Genomic DNA, 19,356 nt, shown 5'->3' with positions numbered 1-19,356 from the left:
TTCCTCACTGGTGTCCTTCATGATGATGATGCCACCCGTGTGCAGCTGGGGATGTACAATTGATCGTGTAAGCCACTGGAAACAATTCCACAATCAATATTTCACTTCCAATATTATGCTGGGGCTACAGCCCTCTTCATCTTTACTTGTCTTTGATCGACGGTTCAATATGAGTTATTGATTATTCAACTTCGGGGGTGCAGCTAAATGTATGATGAACTTTTTCAAGACCAAAGACGTTAGAATAATATCACCCAAAAACAAGCCTTTCAAATGGATCCAAAATATTTCTGACCTACAATGTATACATGGTTACATTTAAGGTAAAATCTCATCAATATTTCATTGCAAAATAATAACAGTGCGAGAGGCCAGACAAACCGGTTTGAAGGGCTGGTAGCGGCAGCTCTCTGGCATGATGAGAACTTTGAGCTGGGCCGGCAGAACCCTGGCTGGGTTCTCCAGGAGCTGAAAGTTGGGCTCCGGCTCCTTCTTCTTTTCTTTCTCCTTCTCTTCATCCTTCTTCTCCTTTTCAGCCTCCTGGACCTCCTGACACACACACACACACACACACACACACACACACACACACACACACACACACACACACACACACACACACACACACACACACACACACACACACACACACACACACACACACACACACACTTTTTGTTCCATTCTCCTTGTGGGTTTTCTGATCTCATTTACTTGTTATGAATTGTTTGCCTTCTTGGCATATTTTTCCACTTTGAAATGTTTTTCTTTAAGACTGACCGGTGCAATGTACTTATATTTGCTCCTTTGTCCCTCTTTAAATTTTCTATTATGGTTTTATTATTATTATCTTTCACCGTACATGTTGACGTAAGCGTGAAATGTGAGATGTGAAAAAGAAAAACAGCAGTGATATGCGGCCACATCCAGTCACTCTAAACATATTTCTCCCTTTTGGTGGCAGAGGGTACGAGTATAAATACGGCATCTGCCTTGTTGTGATGTGCTGCCCTGCTGTCCCATTGTCCTCGGCGGTGGTCATTTGCGGGGCTACGGCAGGGACCCGCCTGGGGAGAGCTGGCGGTAAACAACAGGCTGAAGGACGAAAGCCACTAAGGGAGGCTGTGAAGAAGTCAAAGCTTTGTAATTCCGTCCAGAGATCAGTCCATCACCGCCTTAAAACTTCCCCAAAACAACGAGGCAGCTCCGCTCCTCTGAAGAGCTCGGGCTGAGACGGAAGGTGTGTTCTGAGTTAACTCCCGGCTCTGGCTGGGATCGGGTCAGAGACACCGTGTCTGTGTGACATTGCGCTGAGTGATGCCACGTCTGGAAGGCAACTGGACAATCCATCCCTCTGATGACCCGGAGCAACATGGCTGCCTCCTGCCCTCTGCAGACACGCACCAGGCGTTTTATTCTGGAGCCTTCTCACTGCGTCGTCAAGAGCACGAGCGAAATATGACACAAAGATGATTCTGATGCCGTTGCTATTTCCACAATGATTGTAGATATTTTTTCAATCTGTCAATTTATTTTTTGTTGGTATGAGACTGGATTTCATCCTCTAAAAGATAAGTCATACAGATCTGAACAAATCACACCTTTGTTAGTAACACTTTCGGTTATCGTGTTCAAGCGAGGAAGCTTATTTCCCAAACTCGCTAAACTTGAGTCGCCAAGATTTCAATTTGAATCTGAGTGATGAACCCGCCGACCCCGGAGCTGGAGCGCTCCACGCCCGTCACTCGAGCGTGGCCGAGCTAATCAAACACACTGCTAGAACAGAGAGAAAGGTAAATACAGATAGAGACACAGCAAGTGTGTGTGTGTGTGTGTGTGTGTGTGTGTGTGTGTGTCTCTGAACTACTGCTGGAATGATAAAGAATTGTGAGTAAATGTGTCTGTTGAAAGAGTTGGATGTTAGGGATTCAAACTCACCACTTCCATCTTCTCCTCCTCCTTCTCTTTCTTCTCCTTTTCCTTCTTCTTGGCCTTGGCTGTGATAGACAGAACGGCGGTGGACACCTGGCATGCAGAAAGACAGGAAAAGAAGAGAGCGTGAGAGATGGAGGACATTTATTTCCATAATACAAGACGAGATGTTGAAAACCAGAGAGGTGAAAGAAAACAACTGGCTGGAACGGATGGAACGGGGGACAGCAAAGCAAACAGAGCGTGTTTGGTCAAGCCTGGAACGCTACAATAACAACAATAATCTGTGATAAAATAATGACAATAAAACAACTGAAGCCTGCAACAGCATTTTGTCCTCTGGTGTTGTGACTGAGCTCTCACCTTCTCCTTCTCTTTCTCCTTGGGCACTTCCAGGGCGGGGGGGTAGGCGAAGGTGGAGGGTTTACAGTTGGAGCGGTACTGCACCTTTGGCATCTGGATGTGGAGAGAGAGGTGGAGAGGGGGGGGGGGGGGTCATTACCTGGCTGAGGAACAAAAGTGCAAGCACCCCGTAGTGCTAGGAAGCAGGTGGAGCGATTTCTCTTGGGAATGCTGCTCGATTGTTAAAAAACACAGATGGATGCCTTTGATGTCTAGAAAGACAAACTAAGTGTGGAGGATGATGAGGGTCTGCGTTAGAACTAATTGGAAGGCCCTGATATCACACACCTCATCTCAAGGGGGACATTCAGGCTTAGTCAAAGTACCAGTCCCTCCAAACAGCGTCGAGACCAGGGTTACAAAATACTGCATGTGTTTGTTGAACACACACACACACACACACACAAAATTATGTTTTGGCATGTCTTTTTGTGCTGTGTGCATACATGTGAGCACGAATGTGCTGCTGTGTCAGCTGGTTTTGATGTAGTGGAAAAGAGGAGAGGTAATTCCCTGTTAATGTCGCTCTAAGCCCCCCCCCGTGTGTTGCACTGATCCCTGGGCGTCAATATCAAAGTGGGCGGGGGTGGCAAATAGACCGACGGCAGCACAGTAAGTCAGGTCAACCTTTTCATAGAGGAATGGCAGCCATGAGGTCGGGAAACTAATAGGCTTGGGCAGATTTACAAATAAATCGTGTATCGGCGATCAACTGCGTCTATTGGTGATCGACTCCATCGATCGCGATTGACATTGATGACAGATGTTGTGTTTTTTTTAACCGGCAGGAAAAATCCAAGCATTTAAACAGTGTAAGTGCAATTTATCATGTTCTGAAACTGGAGCGGAGAGGGAGAGAGGGAGTGGAGGCTCTCCCAGTCTCGGCTCAGAGCTGTCGAGTAATCACTGGTGATCGGTTCTCACTTCCCCTCTACAGTCCTGTACAGAAGCTTTGAGGGGCAGGTGCTCAAAATAAAAAGGCAAATGGAGAACCCAGCTCCAGTTCTAGGCATTTTGCTGCTCTGGGCAAACGGAGCAGCACAGCGGAGTCGCTGTGCGCACATCGCAGGTGCACGAGGTTCATGAGGTATTCCTCATGATCATATATTGCCCAGACAATCCGCTACCTTGATACCCATTAACACTTACAAAAGAAAGTGTGCCTGATAAGAAAGGCACCGTGGGGCAGGTACTCGGGCACTTGAATGATGTTTCATGTCTTATATAAGACAATAGCCTTATTTGTATCTTACGTAGCTTTTTAATTTTTTTTTAAAATACATTGTCTTGGGTTTTAACTACTCAATCAGAGCTCACACTGAAGAGACACTGTTCTTTAAAATAATACTGTACTGTCAAGACCAGAACACATTCCTTCTTCACTCAACCTTGTGTGGAGATAAGGACAACCGCAGGGGGCTTGACAGAGCATTGTGGTTTGTTTTATACCACAGTAAGATTGTTTCTGTGACCGGAGTTTGCCCCCAAATATCATCGCTTGGTGTTTCTCTCATACAACCATTTAACAGTCAGTCTTGGGAATGACATAACCAATGGCACACCTGTCATCGGTATAAAACCCTCTTGGGCATAAGCTAGGGTAGAATGGACAGCATCTTTCTCTTTATTCTGCCGAATAAATATCTTTAATACTCGCAGTTTGTTTCCTGAAGCAAAACAGGTTTGCCTCACCGACCACGCAGGGAGAATTCTCAAACAGGGGCTACCCATTCCATAGGGTTCCAAAAAAACTCCTGTGCTTTTGTGTTTTCACCAGTTTCGGGCCTTCGAGGCAAGCTCATTTATATGGCTACATATAATTTTGGTCAGTTTTCACAGACTCACAAACTCAGTACATGCACCACACAATAGGCCTAGGGTTTGCGGGACGGGTGGGGTGCAAGCTATGTGGGTAGGGATGTTGCAGGCGGCAGGGATGTTGCCCGTCACGCTCCTGCCATGGTGTGCTTCAAGTCTGTCCGGCAATTTAAATCCCACGAATATTAGCTTAGAACACATACACACCCACACAAATTGTAGTCCAAACAACACTCCACCAGAGAAGGGTCTGTGGGGCGGGAGGGGTGAAAGTGATTCATGTTTGACATGCTTGGAGGACTCGCACTCCCTTGCCCGACAATTTCAAACGCATTTGTGTCCCACCACAGCAAAAGCCACCATCTTGCACATTTATAAAATCGCCAGGAGCAGCCAAATAAGTTGAAAAAAACCTTTCTTAAAGGAAAATGTAATTTTTTCAGAGTTCCTTTGTGTTTTTGTTAATATCTCACCGTAATTTCAAAACCAAGTTTGATTTATAAATAGTAGAAAAATGTTAAACCGTGGAGTTAAATATTCCCGTTAGATAAGATGGGGAAACGCAGTTCACTTACGAGACGCAGAACAGCACTTAACGCCGATCGATTGTTTCCTTTAAAGCAACAGTCCATGTGAAGGTCATTCCTCCATATTCCATGTGACATAAAGCCACAATGTGAAACTGTTTTGATAGAATTCAACCTTTAAATTGTACTACTCTTATATACAGGGAGCCACTCTTGTGAAACCGAAGAAAAAGCCTTCGCATCACGCACCTACATCACTTCCGTAAACAGACTGTTAAAGCGCAGCACGGGGGTGTTTCGGTCTCACTTGTCTGTGAAAACTTTCTTCTCTGAATCGTAATGGATTATGCGAAGCGGAAGCTCTGAGTCATATTTCGGACCGTAATCTGACCAGTGCGAGAGATCCAAGTCAGTGTTAGCAGTGCACACTGGACTTTATTTTCCGCGATGATAGTTCTCCGACGGCGACGCGGAGAACGACAGCGATGCTGAACCTGATATTACTCCGGACATGGAGAACATTTTAAACAGCTGATTTCAAACTTAATGTGATGATGAAACTGAATATTTTCAAGAACCATCGGAGGAGACCGACGATACGGCCGTTGTTGTTGTCCTAATATTGATACTCTCTACATTTTGTTGTGTTGTCCGTACTTTTAAACTCCAAAATAATTTCACTTTTATAAAACATGTATATTCTTACTGTTAAATAAAAGCTTTTTTAAAAACAAAATTAGTTGTGTGTTGTTGAGCTGTTTGTGATTGGCCCATTCAGCAGTATGTTAATTACCATGAGGCTTTGTTTGTCCGCCAACCCCATTTGCATCCCGGGAGCTGGCTGAATGAACCTGGTGTGGGTAAAACTTTGGAGGTGATTATCTCAGAAACACAGTTTGCCACACCCTTGTCATTAACAAGTCATTGCACAAGTGACACCTTGTTTGATTCTCCACTTTCCAATGATACAAAAAGCCGCCAAATTACCCTAAAGTACACGGTGGGTCACATTTACCAACAGCACACATTGAGTGCTGGGGTTTCCGGGGTGGGGGGGCACAAGTGGGTTGGTGTGGGGGTGTGGTTGGGCTTTCCCTGCAGCCTCCTCAGGCTTTCCGGGGCCCCTTGGACACCGCTCGGTGTTGTGGGTGTGGGTTGCAGTGTCGGACACGGCTGTCGGCCTTACACCCACTGCGCGGCTTCTTTGCGGCGGCGCACTCTGCTACATGTGGGAACTTGGGGCTTGTGGCCGTGTGGGAAACCTGGCCGGTGGAGGTATTGCGTGCTTTGCGTGGGGTGTTGTTGGACATGGGTGCCCCACCTGCTTGCCAGTGGGAGACCCAGGCGGTACTGGTGGGGTGTCTGTCTGTCGGCATGGGACCTGGCTCTTGGCCTGTGCCTGGCGCCCGCAGCTCGGATTCTCTGTGCACTCACTGGTGGAAACGAAACCACCCCCCCCCCCCCCCCCCCACGCCCACCCACACGCAAACACCCTCCTGATTACATCCTTCTCCTTTCCTCCCTCATTTACTGCCATAGCTATCAAAGGAAGAGGCCATTTGCCGAAATGCTGTTCCAATTTTCCTTAACTTAATTATGTTTTGTCAATGCATGTAGTCGTCTGAAGTTTCTATGTTTGTTTTTCCAGGTACATTTTGTTTGTTTCCACGTTTATTTTTCTCACCCATGGTTATTCTCCCCTCTTTCATTAGTAATGATGATACCCTATTTATGGATCAAAACATGGTCAACAAGAAAAATAAATTGTGCTCTTGTCATCCCACAGGTTGTCCACAGGACAGAGTTATTGCAGCAGTTCTTGATGATTAAAAAAATGCATTGCAGGTTGAGAACTTGAACTCCACTTGCAGACTTAAAAAACAATAAACTTTGGTCAATTTGCAAATGACCAAGATCATTTTCTATACATGTCCAGCCTTTGAACCATGCAGTTAGGCAGACATACACACCTGACGCTCACACTGAATCACACTGTTGTACCTTGAGGTCCTTGTTGAGGCCAATGATGGCGGTGGGCGTGAAGGCCAACGACAGGAAGTGGGAGAGTGGGAACCAGAACCAGAACTGGGTGAAGACCAGCAGGCCAACGATGGAAGGCATGTGGGTGTGGCCTGTCCTGGACTGCAGAGAGATGGTCACATTACGGCCACCTGGACCACAGAGGAGAGGAAAGATTCAAAAAGAAAGGAAGGAAACAATTCCTTTTGTTTTTTGTTTTTATACCAGAATAGAAAAGAACATTTGGTATGTAGACATGAAGCCCTGTCTAATGTAGGGAACGAGACGCAGAGACAGTGATTCATAGTTGACTGATGGTGTCTGCAGGTATCCTATAGTTATATTTAATACCGTTGAAGACTAAATTGAAGTACTTTTATAGCTAATTATAAAGGTAATTACTATATAGATGTTACACGACAAAGTATCCGGTGGGAAGATGTAGATGATTCTATTAACTGTTATGACATCTGAAATGTTGACAGATGCATATTTGGAATTAAGACTTAGACTTTTTAATCAACACTGGACAAGGACATACAGTGACTGTACAAATTATAAAGTTGCTTCCCAACTGCTGCTTTCAGACAATATAAGGCAGATACTTGTATAAAGATGAGACACCTATAGAGCTAAAACACATCTGCTTTCCACATCTTAGTCACTGTAAGGATACTTTATCCTTAAAAGTTGATTTAATAATTTGGAAAGGTCAGAACAAAACAATCAGTTACAGAACTGCATCCTAGAAGTTGATTGGATTTTTAGTGTCTGTCAAGAAAAAAAAAAAATCCCCCAGGCAGATGCTTGCTGACATGTGGGCTTAAATCCAAACCTTCCAGTTGAGCGCAATCAGACTAACGCCACCACCCTGCCGCCCCTGCTTCCTTTAAACATGGAATACAATACCCATGTAGATGAATATTAATCAACTTAAGTTTAGCATGGAGAAGGGGGTTTTACAGGCTAAAAGAGGGAGAAAGCTGAGCCACGGCGAGGATCAGGATGAACTCCACCCAGAGAAGGTCATCAGTGGGCCCAGTCCAGGTCACTCCAGGCTGGGATTTTGATAGGAGAGAAACCTTGGCAATGCAGCACTCTGTCCAACACGAGAATGTCCTGTCCACCCCTTCCTGAGTTTCAATTTGACTGCAATGAAGAATGGGCGCCAGACAGTCTACATGACCCAAATTAAGCCGAATGTTTCAAGATCCTAATGTGTGTTTTCTGGTCTTCTCGAATGACTCGCCCTTTTTAATAACCAGCCCGACAATAGAAATGAATAGCCAGCTGAGACTTGATAATCCACACATTAATAACAAAAGAATAGAAGAGTTACAGATCAGTGGAGATCACAGTGGTAAGAAGAACTGAAAGATAATTTGATATTGTCTATCATCTTTGAATGGGATAATATTCTGAATCATCAAATACACAAGATGAGGATTTGAAGATGTGAGAGATCTCTTACAATATAAAAAAGGTCCAGACTTTGGTCTGATATCATACTTGCACTATATAGTTATAAGAATAGACACCGCATAGTTATAAGTTCAAGCTTCACTTAAATAATTTAAAATGGGATTTTGAACTGTTTGTGTTAATATGATTATGTCAATACATTCTTCCATATTACGTGGTCCTAAAAACACCTCCCCTCCCCACATTATTGCAATAGCAATATTAGCTTCAGGGTTACAGCAATTGACTCCATGGCTGAGAAATTCAGTAAGGTTTGTCTGAGAATCATGAGGAATAGAGCTGCAGATAGATCTCCCTTGTCTTTTCTGGATGCAACACCGAGGAGGAGTGAGCAGAGGGAGAACGGCAAAGGAGGAGGAAACCAGGCTGAATCTGTCATTTCTATAGACAAAAACAAAACACCCTACGAAAACAGCAGGTTACTAGGGAGTACCCCCTGCAATAGGTCCTAGCTGGAAAGAAACTCTTTCGATTTAAATCAGAACAGACAATAGCAGTTAAACCTTTCACCGTACCCTTACTTGGTCTCCTCCTTCCTGAGGTAACTGAAATGACGTCTCAGAGAAGGAAGCTAATTTAATGAATTGTCTCTATGTCCTATACAGCTTTTAAACTGTCCAAACCCAGTGGATTTACAGGTGACTTGGGTGAGTCAGAGGCTTGGCTAACAGTTCAATCAAAACCATAGTACTCAAAAGTCTCTTCAAAAACTTGAGAAGAGGTTGAGGGCCCTTGCCCCCTTAGCATTTGTTTTAGCTAACCAATTTTTCATTCCAAGGAGCAGGGTTGGACCATGATGGTTCTTAGAGGGTGTAATGTGACTACGTCAACAGCTAGCCAGCTTGTGATGGTGGCTCAAAAATAACGATCGCATTGGCGCGTCTTTTAAAAATATGAGTAAGGGAGTGCTTAATTTGATTGGGTTAACACGCACCGAGGAAATGGCATAAAAGTAATATAATAATAATAAAATATTGTGAGTAATTTGGCATCAATGGCATGACGCTGTTCTGATGTATATAACTTAAAAGAAAACTTTAAAAGGTTATCTAAATGTTATAATGTGATACTTTCCTTTCGATGCAGTTTTTAACTAATTGAGAATACTGAGGTATATTTACTTGCCATTGTCTTAGCCTAATGAGAAGCCATCTCCCTGTATTGCCATTTTATTTATATGTTACACAATGCATTTGCAATTGATTGTATGATCCCAAGCAAAGTGAACTTGCCTGACTATTCTCAGTCTGATGCATTTTCAAAATGTATTTAACTGGTGCAGCCCTTTGAATATCAAAATAATGTATTATATTTTTCAACACTAGTGGATGTCTAGACAGGAAGGCATGAGGAAAGGAGGTGTTAAGAGTGGCAAAATAAAAACAGACCGTGAAAGCAAAACTAGAAAATGAGCGCGAGAGAAACTGAACAAGATCACTTGAGAAAGGCATAGTAAGAAAAAGACAGCCATGCCAGATTGAATTCTGGGTAACGCCGACCAGAAACTCATGACATTCCACTGTAACGGCTTCCGCCTGTCACATCGAATACCATTATCCCACCCTTCATATATCCCACCACTTATGTGAACCAAAACACTAACATAGACACACCCCGCAGCAACGTTAACGTCTGACAATCTAACATGTTTGCAGATGCTGCAGTTTGACATGTAGGGCAGGAGGCAGAAGAGGAAGGGCGGCTGTGATCCACCTAATGACCAGACAATCACATCTCCTCTGACCACTCTCACGTAAGGAAGAGGTGGACGTCTCATATTCTAACCGATAGGTCATCTTGGCAGGAGTTCACAGCTGTAAGTGAATGAAGGTTGGAAATGTTTGACACCAAGAGGATTACTCTACCAAACGCAAAACGCGAACACACCAGCCGACACAATTAAATACATATAGATACATATATTAACAGGAATGCAGAAAACACACTTGCCCCCTTGGATGAAAAATGCCAATACATGGGATTGAGCAGCTTGTAAACATATGGTAAGGGTTTGCTGGTTTTGCCCTAGGGTAGCACACAGGCTTCTATGTTAGAACGAGAGAAAGGGTGTCTGCTCCCGTCTGCATTTGGGATACGTGTATACATGTGCATTTGAGCGCAGTTCACTATGTGATGATGTGCAGCACTCTGGGACCTCACACGCACAAACACAAGCTGCATGCTTGTGTCCACAAACAGCCACAAAGACACACAAACACAGCGGCTATCAGACAAACAGCCATCATGAGGTGGACGCCTGCTGAGCCATGTGGCTGAGAGACCAGAGCCCAGCGTACCTTAGCGTGATCTCTTACAGAGGCCAGATACTGTGCATGGGGGAGTGACTGGAGAATGGGTGTCTTGAGTTAACTGAAGTGCAAAGCAACTCAAATCACTTCAAGACATGCATGCAGACACACTTAATAGGAAGACTTTGAACATTTAAATCACATTAACAGTAAATAGACAGTCTCTTAAGAGTTTTACTGTTCTACCATATATGGGTAAATGACATGTGAGCAAAGTCGAGCCGTGGGGGTTTATTGAGGACTTCACACGGTGACTCCCAGGTGACCAAACCAGACTGCAGCAGTCTGGCTGCTTCCCTCTTTACTGTGTGGGAACTCACCTGCATCCAGGATGCCCTGAGCCAGGATGGCGCCAAACTTTGCCATCACATCATCGTGCTTGTCGTTTATGACCTTTGAGTACAGTTGCCTGAACTGGTTCACCTAAGGCAACGGGAGTTAGGAAATTACTTAACATGACATTTAGGACTTGCATTACATTTTTTGTTTGTTAAAATCTTTTTCTTTTTTTGGATTTTCTAGCTGTCTAAAAGGAAATCTACCAAGGCTAACTTCTGGATGTATTTCATATATCCGATTCAGTGTCAGAAACATCTGATACATCTAAAAACAGAGCTATCTGTTTGAAAAATGCTTTGCTTAAGTCTAACATGCTAACGAATGATCTTGTCAATCACACATTAAAGGCAACGTCCCTGGAAGAATAGTAATCCTTTGATCCCTGTACGTTCTAGAATCGTGATGTAGAAACTGACAGGCTGCCCATAATTACCATTTGGCTGTTGGAACAAATAACTAAAAAAAGTTGATGGCAAGGATCCCAAAACAATTAACATTCCAATGCCAATTAGATTTTGAGTTTCCTGCACCTTTAAGTCCACTTGTTCAAAGATTTTTTTTTTTTTTTTTTTTAAATAAGTGCCAACAAGAAAATGGGAGAACTGGACATCACACTGCAATTAATAATATTGATCCAAAAATATAAATTTAATTTACCCCAAAGACCATTCTCTTAAATTACCAATTTGGATGTGCACATTTAGCACTCATTAACACTGTCAATAAGACTGCCTGTGAGGTCAGAGCTGGAAATTACACAGACTATGTCTTTGGAATAAACAGAGCCATTGGTGTAATACTTCCCAGAGTTCAACTGTTCTGAAAAGTACCTCTTGCACAATCTTGCATACCACCCTGAGCTTGAAGGACTGTTACTTTGCAGATGAGGCGTTGTTAAAAAAGTGTCTGGCATTTCTTAAATGTCAACGACAAAACATGTGTTGCGCTAAGGGTGAGTGTGTTTAGTTAAAGGAGTCATGTACCTCTGTTCTGTGACACTTTGTATTTCTAAAACCGCAATTCTCTTTCTTATTTTAGTAATGATGCTTCTCTGAAACCCTTTCCCCCGTCGTCACTCGGCAAAAAGTCTCCTAATTTTGTTGGTGGGGGGGGGGATCTGTTGCATGCTTTAGAAGAATTACTGATCAATGTAATTGAATTGTTGACCCCCATAGACCTGACTAGTCCGAACACAGGCTGGCATTGAAATAGAAAAGCCCATATTAGAAACAAGGTCAGTCGCAGAGAGTAACTGCAAATCCCATTGCCATTTGATTGACCAAAATATTAAGCAATGTCATTGCTGCTGCTTGCCATCAAATAATTCCATGAATAATAAGTGAGACCTCATATAGCCATCTTCTACAAAAGGCGTGTAAGAATGAGATATATAAAAATAGTGATTTTACTTACTTTGGGACAGGTGACTTCAGTCTGCTGGATCATGATGAGGGCAGAGGCAATCAAGGCTCCTTGTCTTACATAGTTTACTGGGTCGTTGGTCATGGGTTCAAGCAGATTAATGGCCTCCTGTGGATGGAGGAAGACGAGAGGATTGGATAATATTGATTATAATCTATGACTTTAGATGGTCATTTGCAATTGACAATATCTAAATATTACCTTTGAATTCCTTTTTCATAACATAAAATTAATTTTATAGGACGTAAAGCAGTGAATACAACAACCACCTATGCATTTGAAGGATATGGCCAAGTTTCTTGGGATTGGATCCAGTGTTTAGATTAAAGCATCCCTGGTACAAAATAGGACTAAAGCTTTGGCAGACGGAGCAGTTCTGACTTGGGATGTAGGAAAAATGCTAAGAGATATGGCCCAAAGTCAGCAAACATGGTAAAACATGAAACAACCCATGTTAGCTTTGGGGAGCAAAAAGCCTGCTTGATGTTGCACAGACACCGTTTATCCACTAGAAAAATAAGCACAAGTTATCATTGGATGATCAGTTGGAAAAGGTTTGTAATAAAGGACTGGCCAAGTCATGAACAGTTTAGTGATTGTAATTACATCAACAAAATTTAAACAAATGGCACACAACTAAGATAATCTACTTGGTTTAATCTGTTGCAGCAATGATCTTTCAAGGCCAATCAGTTTTCATTTTCCGGCTCCAACAATTGCTGGGAATGAGAATTATGAGTTTTGTGTGCTTTCTAATGAAAAGCGAGTGGTGTTATATCAAGGGAAACCTGTCCTATGTTGACAGAAAAACTGAAATATCTGGTCAAGTTTGTAATGATAGTCAGGGATATGATGATAATTAGGAGGTAAGGAGGTTAAATATGCATATATCAAAATTTTGAAGTGACTTTTATAGCACCAGCCACTTGTGGCCGAAACAGTATTCATTGGTTAAACATCGAAACATAACACAAGGGTTAACTATTACAGCAGGCATATTAGATACCTTGGTAATGATATCTCCACCAATCTGTCAGATTTGTTTACCCTTATTATAGAATCCAGAATCGGGATTGTGGCGCCGCCCCTTGCGGCCGCCTGCAGGAGCACCGCGTGTCGATTACGCACATCTGAGTATTTTTCGAGCTTATAAAGATTGTGCGTAATCACCGGGTGTCATGACATTTCACTGCATATATGTACGACCGTATGTGTATGTGACAAATAATCGCTTGAACTTGAATTCCCCCTCCTTTTGGTTCTGTCGTGGGTAACACTCATAACCCAGACCAACAAGCTCTTTCTGCTGAAAACAGTGAAACAAGCGAGGACAACAATGGAGGTTGAAAAATAAATAATGCTCCACCAGCGCTCCCATTTCTGCAGGGGCAAAACAGTGGAGGACCAGGATTATATGCTTGAGTAGGAAATCATTGCCAGACAATCACATCCTGTTCCTGATTGGCAGACAGTTTTTCAGCTGAGGGTGTTTACCGTCAGAACTAATGAGCAGGCCGGGCTGATACTTTACTGTATGTAAGGCGCATGGATCTGTTAATCGGTTTGCTGATTGCATTCAATGAAGTTGAGCTGAGCTTCACATGTAGCTTTTGTTGCATTGCAGGCGCATCAGTGACAAAAACTGCAGAATTATTGAATCTGTCAAGGGGAACAGTATTATTGCTTTATCAAACCACCCTATGCAGCCCCATCTCAAGGTTTCCTCCATTACCCACATCAAAAATATTCTTCCACCCTTTTGCTAGACATGGTTTAAACAGTTTTAATTATTTAAATACGATTTAAGATTGGCAAAAATCAGGACAGATAAACAAATACAGGAATAACTGCACGCCAAACAGCCTTGGTCGGTCCACATCATTAGGAGACAATGGTGCTACCAGGCCCTGAATATTTTGTCACTATTTCTCTTCTTCAGACGCGACAGATGATGGGGTTCAGCTTTGTGGCTGTGGGCCAACCAGCATAGCTGATCCAGAAGTCTCAACAGTTATCACAATGTCAAATGTGTGTCATTTGGTTCATGAAACGGTGACTTGCACCTTTATTACAATTCAGTCCTTCTGCAAATCTGGAAATTTAGACCCCAGAAACAAAAAAGTGCATGAAAACAAGATTTTTTAGTATGGCAAATCGTATAAATGAGCTGTGGCAGCATTTCAACATGCTGTGAGGATTTTGGCGTACTTTCATATGGGTACAATTACAGCTTCCCGTTTGAGCTCCAGCAGGAAGCCCCTATGACAAATGAGCATCAAATGACATTTGTTCTGATGATATTAGCGTTGACAGGAAAAGGTGACAACTGTTGCTTGGCAACCTGCGTAGGGGCTATAAGAGGTGAATCTGCTCTTACTCACCTTAGATAAGATTAACAAAACAGCCTTAATTTGGCGTCCTCAAGGAGGTCCCTGCGCACCACATAGGCCATATTGGAATCGGTGACGCACATTTAAGCCCAAGAGACCATGATGTAACAGAAGAGAATGAACAAACAGCTGGGGTAGTGCTGGCATTGTGGTTGTGAAAGTTCATCTTTGTAATAAAGGATTTATGCACTGCAACCCTATTATAATATTCCACTCTATGTAACCATTGATGGACTGTTCTTGTTGACACTGTCTGATCATCCTGCATTGACATTCAGTCAACTGAGAAAAAGTTGCTCTTCTGTTTTTCCTTTACATATCGCAATAATACACGTGCATCCGGGTCATCAAATGCGCGCTGTCGACCACAATTTCTGACCCTACTTACTGATGTCTTTCCCATAGATCTAAATGCAGATATCACTTCAGTCACTGTTCCTATTGAAACATTAGCTAGTTGAGCTGTCTTTGTGACTGAAGCTCCTACCATTGGTGCACGAACAATGAACCCTGAAGTCACTTAGATCTTTTCGTCTTGCCATCTTGATACAAAATCTGAATCAACTGGGCTGGCTCAGAATTGAAATACATGCTGAGGATGATTTAATTAACTATGCCATGCAGGGCATATGTGTGGAAGCATCTGCATTCATTATTTTTCTGCATTCATTTATGAAGGATTTTCTTTGAATTTGTCACCTGTGTGCGCGCGTGTGTGTGTGTGTGTGTGTATACTTCCAACCATGCCGGATTCAATTGACATTTCCCTGGCATAATCAATGTCGTTTCCAGCATTCAGACCGTTAAGGTTCATGCTTTGTTTGTGTAGCAGGGAGAGGAGGGGGGTGATTGGGGACACAGACAGTGGTCGCTAATTAATTTGCTGTTCAAATCACTTCTGCAGGGGATGACGCTTACTTCTTTCCCCCCAAGGAGCACATGTGCTCATAAGTGGAAAAAATGTATGAGCGCATTTAGGGGCGCAAAAAAAAAAAAGATCAAATAACATGTTTTTCCATAATAAAGGGATACGAGGAGAGATTTACAAACAAAATGATTTAATTTCTTTGAATACAAAAAGTACACTAAGTTTTTAATTATTTCTGCTTCAAACTGTATAAGTGATGTAATATTTACACTTAAGTATAAATACTACATAATGTGTAATAATGTACTATTAATACTTAATAATAAAAACAACATTATTAATTACATTTTGAAGCAATTTTCTAAAATGTATAAAAATCTTCTTTTTCTATAAATATTCATAAATAGTTTCATGCTTAAACATCACACTGTCCCTCTAAAACAAAGAAGACAGTTCCCCCAGCAACAATCGCGCTGTCTCTGAAGTCTTTGACAACAACAGCGCCGGCCTCTAGTGTGAAGTATAACATACGGTAGAGGAGAATCACACTGATTTAATAAACATACGATCTAAAATTATAAAATTAATACATTTAATAAACGTTATAGCCTCCAGTGCTGACAAAGGAGCTGTGAGCAGCCGGCACCGGACCGAACGGTACTGTATACGTAAAAGTCATTTAATGCCCATTCCACCCATTGCCCATTCCGTCTCCAGGCTCTGACAGGACTTCACAAGTTTTTCGGATTGTTTGTCCACATGGGAACATCTCCGTAAATGAGGCGAATGTGTGAAGCTGCTGCGGAGCTGCAGCAGAACCGTGTGCATTTAACAGGGACAAGTAGAATAAATGGAACTGTCCCAGAAAAGCACATTTTGGCTTAATCCCTTCAGGAAATGTTGATCTATTGGATTTGGTTTTATTTAACAATATAAAAATGTGCTGAGATCTCACCTTGTTTCCGGTTCCGGCACAGCAGATGCCCAGAGCCATGGCAGCCCCACAGCGCACGTGGGGATTGTAGCTTTCTGATAGGAGAGACACCACACTGGGACACTGTTCTGGGGTCCTGGAGATACAAAGGGACAGGGTGATTCACATTAAAGAGTGAAAGCGTCACCTGTACGGGTAAAATAAGAAAAACAAAACCATGCCGAACAATTTAGTGAAAAACAAGTTACAATTCTGCCAACTCAATGAGCATATTTGACATTCAATGATTTCAAATTTGTCCTCTATATATCTGATAAACACCTTTCTTGTATCTTTATCGTTCAGTGATGTACCTTTAAATCATGCATCACAGAAATTAAATGTAGCCATCTAAAACCTTGACATCAATTTCGATCCTTGATCAGTAACATTTGATTGGCTTTTGTCTCGTGGATGAAAGCAGTAACAACAAATTAGGCCTCTGGTATCCCCACCAGTGTAATCAGAGTAAATTCTGCACATAAGTAATTGATGAGCTGATTAGTTCCCCAATAACATTAAACGCTTTGAGGCTAAGAATAAACAGCCACCACTGTTGCAAACCATTAACCATAATAGTTTTCTCAAGCTTAAGTATGCATGGTGCCTTCCTGGGCCATCTTTAAAGAGGCTAGGACTTGTAATCATTATGTGGCCAATCTATAAAAGCTGCTCAACTTCGCAAAGGAAACAGGGCTTAACATCATTGATAATTGTTCAGATGACAGGCACATTGATGCTACAATCGATGCGTTCAATGTATCACGCTGTAAATCAAAGAAATGGCTTTCCAGAAACAGGAGCATTAGGCATGTGATAGTGTCAACACAAAGGGAGGGCAAGTTTGTGGTCAAGGAAGAGTATGCGCACAGTCACTGGTAGGAGTGTCACGATTTTGATTGGAAAATCTATCAAAGTGAGCGTTCGATTTCAAACTTCAAGATCACAAGGATGTTTGCGATTCTCCCTGTATTTTTGTGGGTAATATTGTCCAACATGGTCGCCATACTGGGGCGGTCAAGATCCACGGTAAACAAATGCAGTGTGCACTGGGGGGTGCGGGAACTAAATTCGAATAGCATTTGAATATTACAAAAAAATAAAATAAATTATGACAACAATATAGTTCAATACAAGTTCATCCAGTTTGTTGCACAGTGAACACACATTGGAGAGAAATATACCCCTAATGGTGTGCCACGTCGGCGGCGACACATGAGCTCACCGAGCATCTCCCTCTCCTGCAGTGTTTCACTGTGTGTACAAGGCAGAGTGCGCCTTTGACCAGAATGTCCAGTAATTCCACAGACGTGGCGATGAGTGGGAAATAAACCCGACCATCACCGACGGAATGTCCTCCAGTGCAGAGGCTCCCAACCACCGGCTATTTGCAGACCTGCCAACCTTGGGAAACTATTTTGAGTACCACAATAGTGTAACAGGGAGTCTCTGTGGCATTTGAGTTATTGCAGCTAAAAGACTCCATCATTTAGTCACGTCGTAGCTGTCTCATAACAAGGCTAAACACATCATATGCAAGATACTACCAATTCATCTCATTAGGATATACCCTTTGAAATCCCCATCTCCTAAAGTTGCCTAACATGTTTACCAACTAGAGATGCACCGACTACAATTTTCTTGGCTGATTCCTATTTGTGATTTTTAATTAAAAAAATTCCAGTCTGACCTGCAGATTCCGATTTGCTGTACGTTGATGATAAATACATCCTGTGCTGTGATCACACTCGCGTGATAAGACAGCTGCACATATGGACTACCGCTGCTATTATCAGTTACCACAATAGTGAAATTGCTGATTTTTGACACTGTTTAATATTGCTCATTATTCACTATGGAACAATAATAATACATGAAACTGTCACTGAGTTCCAGTAAAATTGAATATGGGACTGTTACCAAGTTTCGGTATAATACCACCTGTAACTGACTGAGCTTTAGTTGGACACAACATATAACTAACATGGAAATGTCCAGTTCAAACTTCAAATGAAGGTCCTTCACAGTGCAAATATACATTTATATTATATTTATATGGTACTTTGCAAATAAATTGCAATCATTGCAAAATAAATAAACAAAATAAATGGCTGACTCTTCTCACTTTCGTTCACTGGAAGTCCTCCTTCCCTCACCGTGCGTTAAACCAACTGAATCAATCGATAGATACAGTCTGTACAATGTTGGAATATTGTCAGGCGATGAATAAATAATTTACATTACATTTAGCAGACGCTTTTATCCAAAGCGACTTACAATTATTCAAACACCGACGGACGCAGCCATCAGGAGCAATTAGGGGTTAAGTGTCTTGCTCAAGGACACTACAGCATGCTAGCAGGAGGAGCCTGGGATTGAACCAGCAACCTTTAGATTACTAGACCACCAGCTCTACCTCCTGAGCCACCAAATTGAAATCATGGATTTGGAGAATGGTGACACCCCTCGACATTGGGAAGAAAAATAAATAAAACAACGAAGCAAAAATTGAGATATATAAGAGAGAGAACATGAGTGCGACACAGACTTCAACTCCATTGATTTGAAAAAAAAGACTTGACTAATGGCCCTGAAAACATTGCAAGTATTTGTGCATTTTCTCCTGGGGATGCTGCCACAAAATGGTAATACAGAAAACCCTTTGCTGAAGCATTTTTCTGGAGTGAAACATTTGGCTGAAGATATAATTGCAAATTTCTGTAGCTGAGCGTGATTTTTCACTTCTGGAATAAATTGTTATTTCTCTAGTCACTGAAGTGAATGCTGAGCAAGGCCAATTAATATATACACCAAGGGAGGTTTACAGTTTGAAAAAAGTATTAATGTCAAAAAGCCATCTTATTTGTTAAACAAA

General features: G+C 42.2%; 1 protein-coding gene across 1 annotated transcript in view; it reads right to left on the bottom strand.

The window, feature by feature from the left end:
• Nucleotides 1–19,356, bottom strand: part of psmd1 (proteasome 26S subunit, non-ATPase 1) — a 47,766-nt gene that overhangs the window by 1,727 nt on the left and 26,683 nt on the right. The window contains exons 17-24 of the mRNA XM_080015691.1: nucleotides 16,464–16,578; nucleotides 12,242–12,358; nucleotides 10,810–10,912; nucleotides 6,681–6,850; nucleotides 2,296–2,388; nucleotides 1,939–2,025; nucleotides 382–549; nucleotides 1–45 (exon numbers count right to left, since the gene is read on the bottom strand). The exon at nucleotides 1–45 is cut by the window's left edge and continues 105 nt beyond it. Coding sequence (XP_079871817.1) covers nucleotides 1–45; nucleotides 382–549; nucleotides 1,939–2,025; nucleotides 2,296–2,388; nucleotides 6,681–6,850; nucleotides 10,810–10,912; nucleotides 12,242–12,358; nucleotides 16,464–16,578 — 898 coding nt within the window. The remainder of the gene's footprint in view (nucleotides 46–381; nucleotides 550–1,938; nucleotides 2,026–2,295; nucleotides 2,389–6,680; nucleotides 6,851–10,809; nucleotides 10,913–12,241; nucleotides 12,359–16,463; nucleotides 16,579–19,356) is intronic.

Source organism: Zeus faber (genome assembly GCF_960531495.2).
Source record: "Zeus faber genome assembly, chromosome: 1".
NCBI classification, from domain to species: Eukaryota; Metazoa; Chordata; class Actinopteri; order Zeiformes; family Zeidae; genus Zeus; species Zeus faber.
Note: the sequence above shows the minus strand (reverse complement) of the source record. Positions and strands in the feature narration are given on the sequence as shown.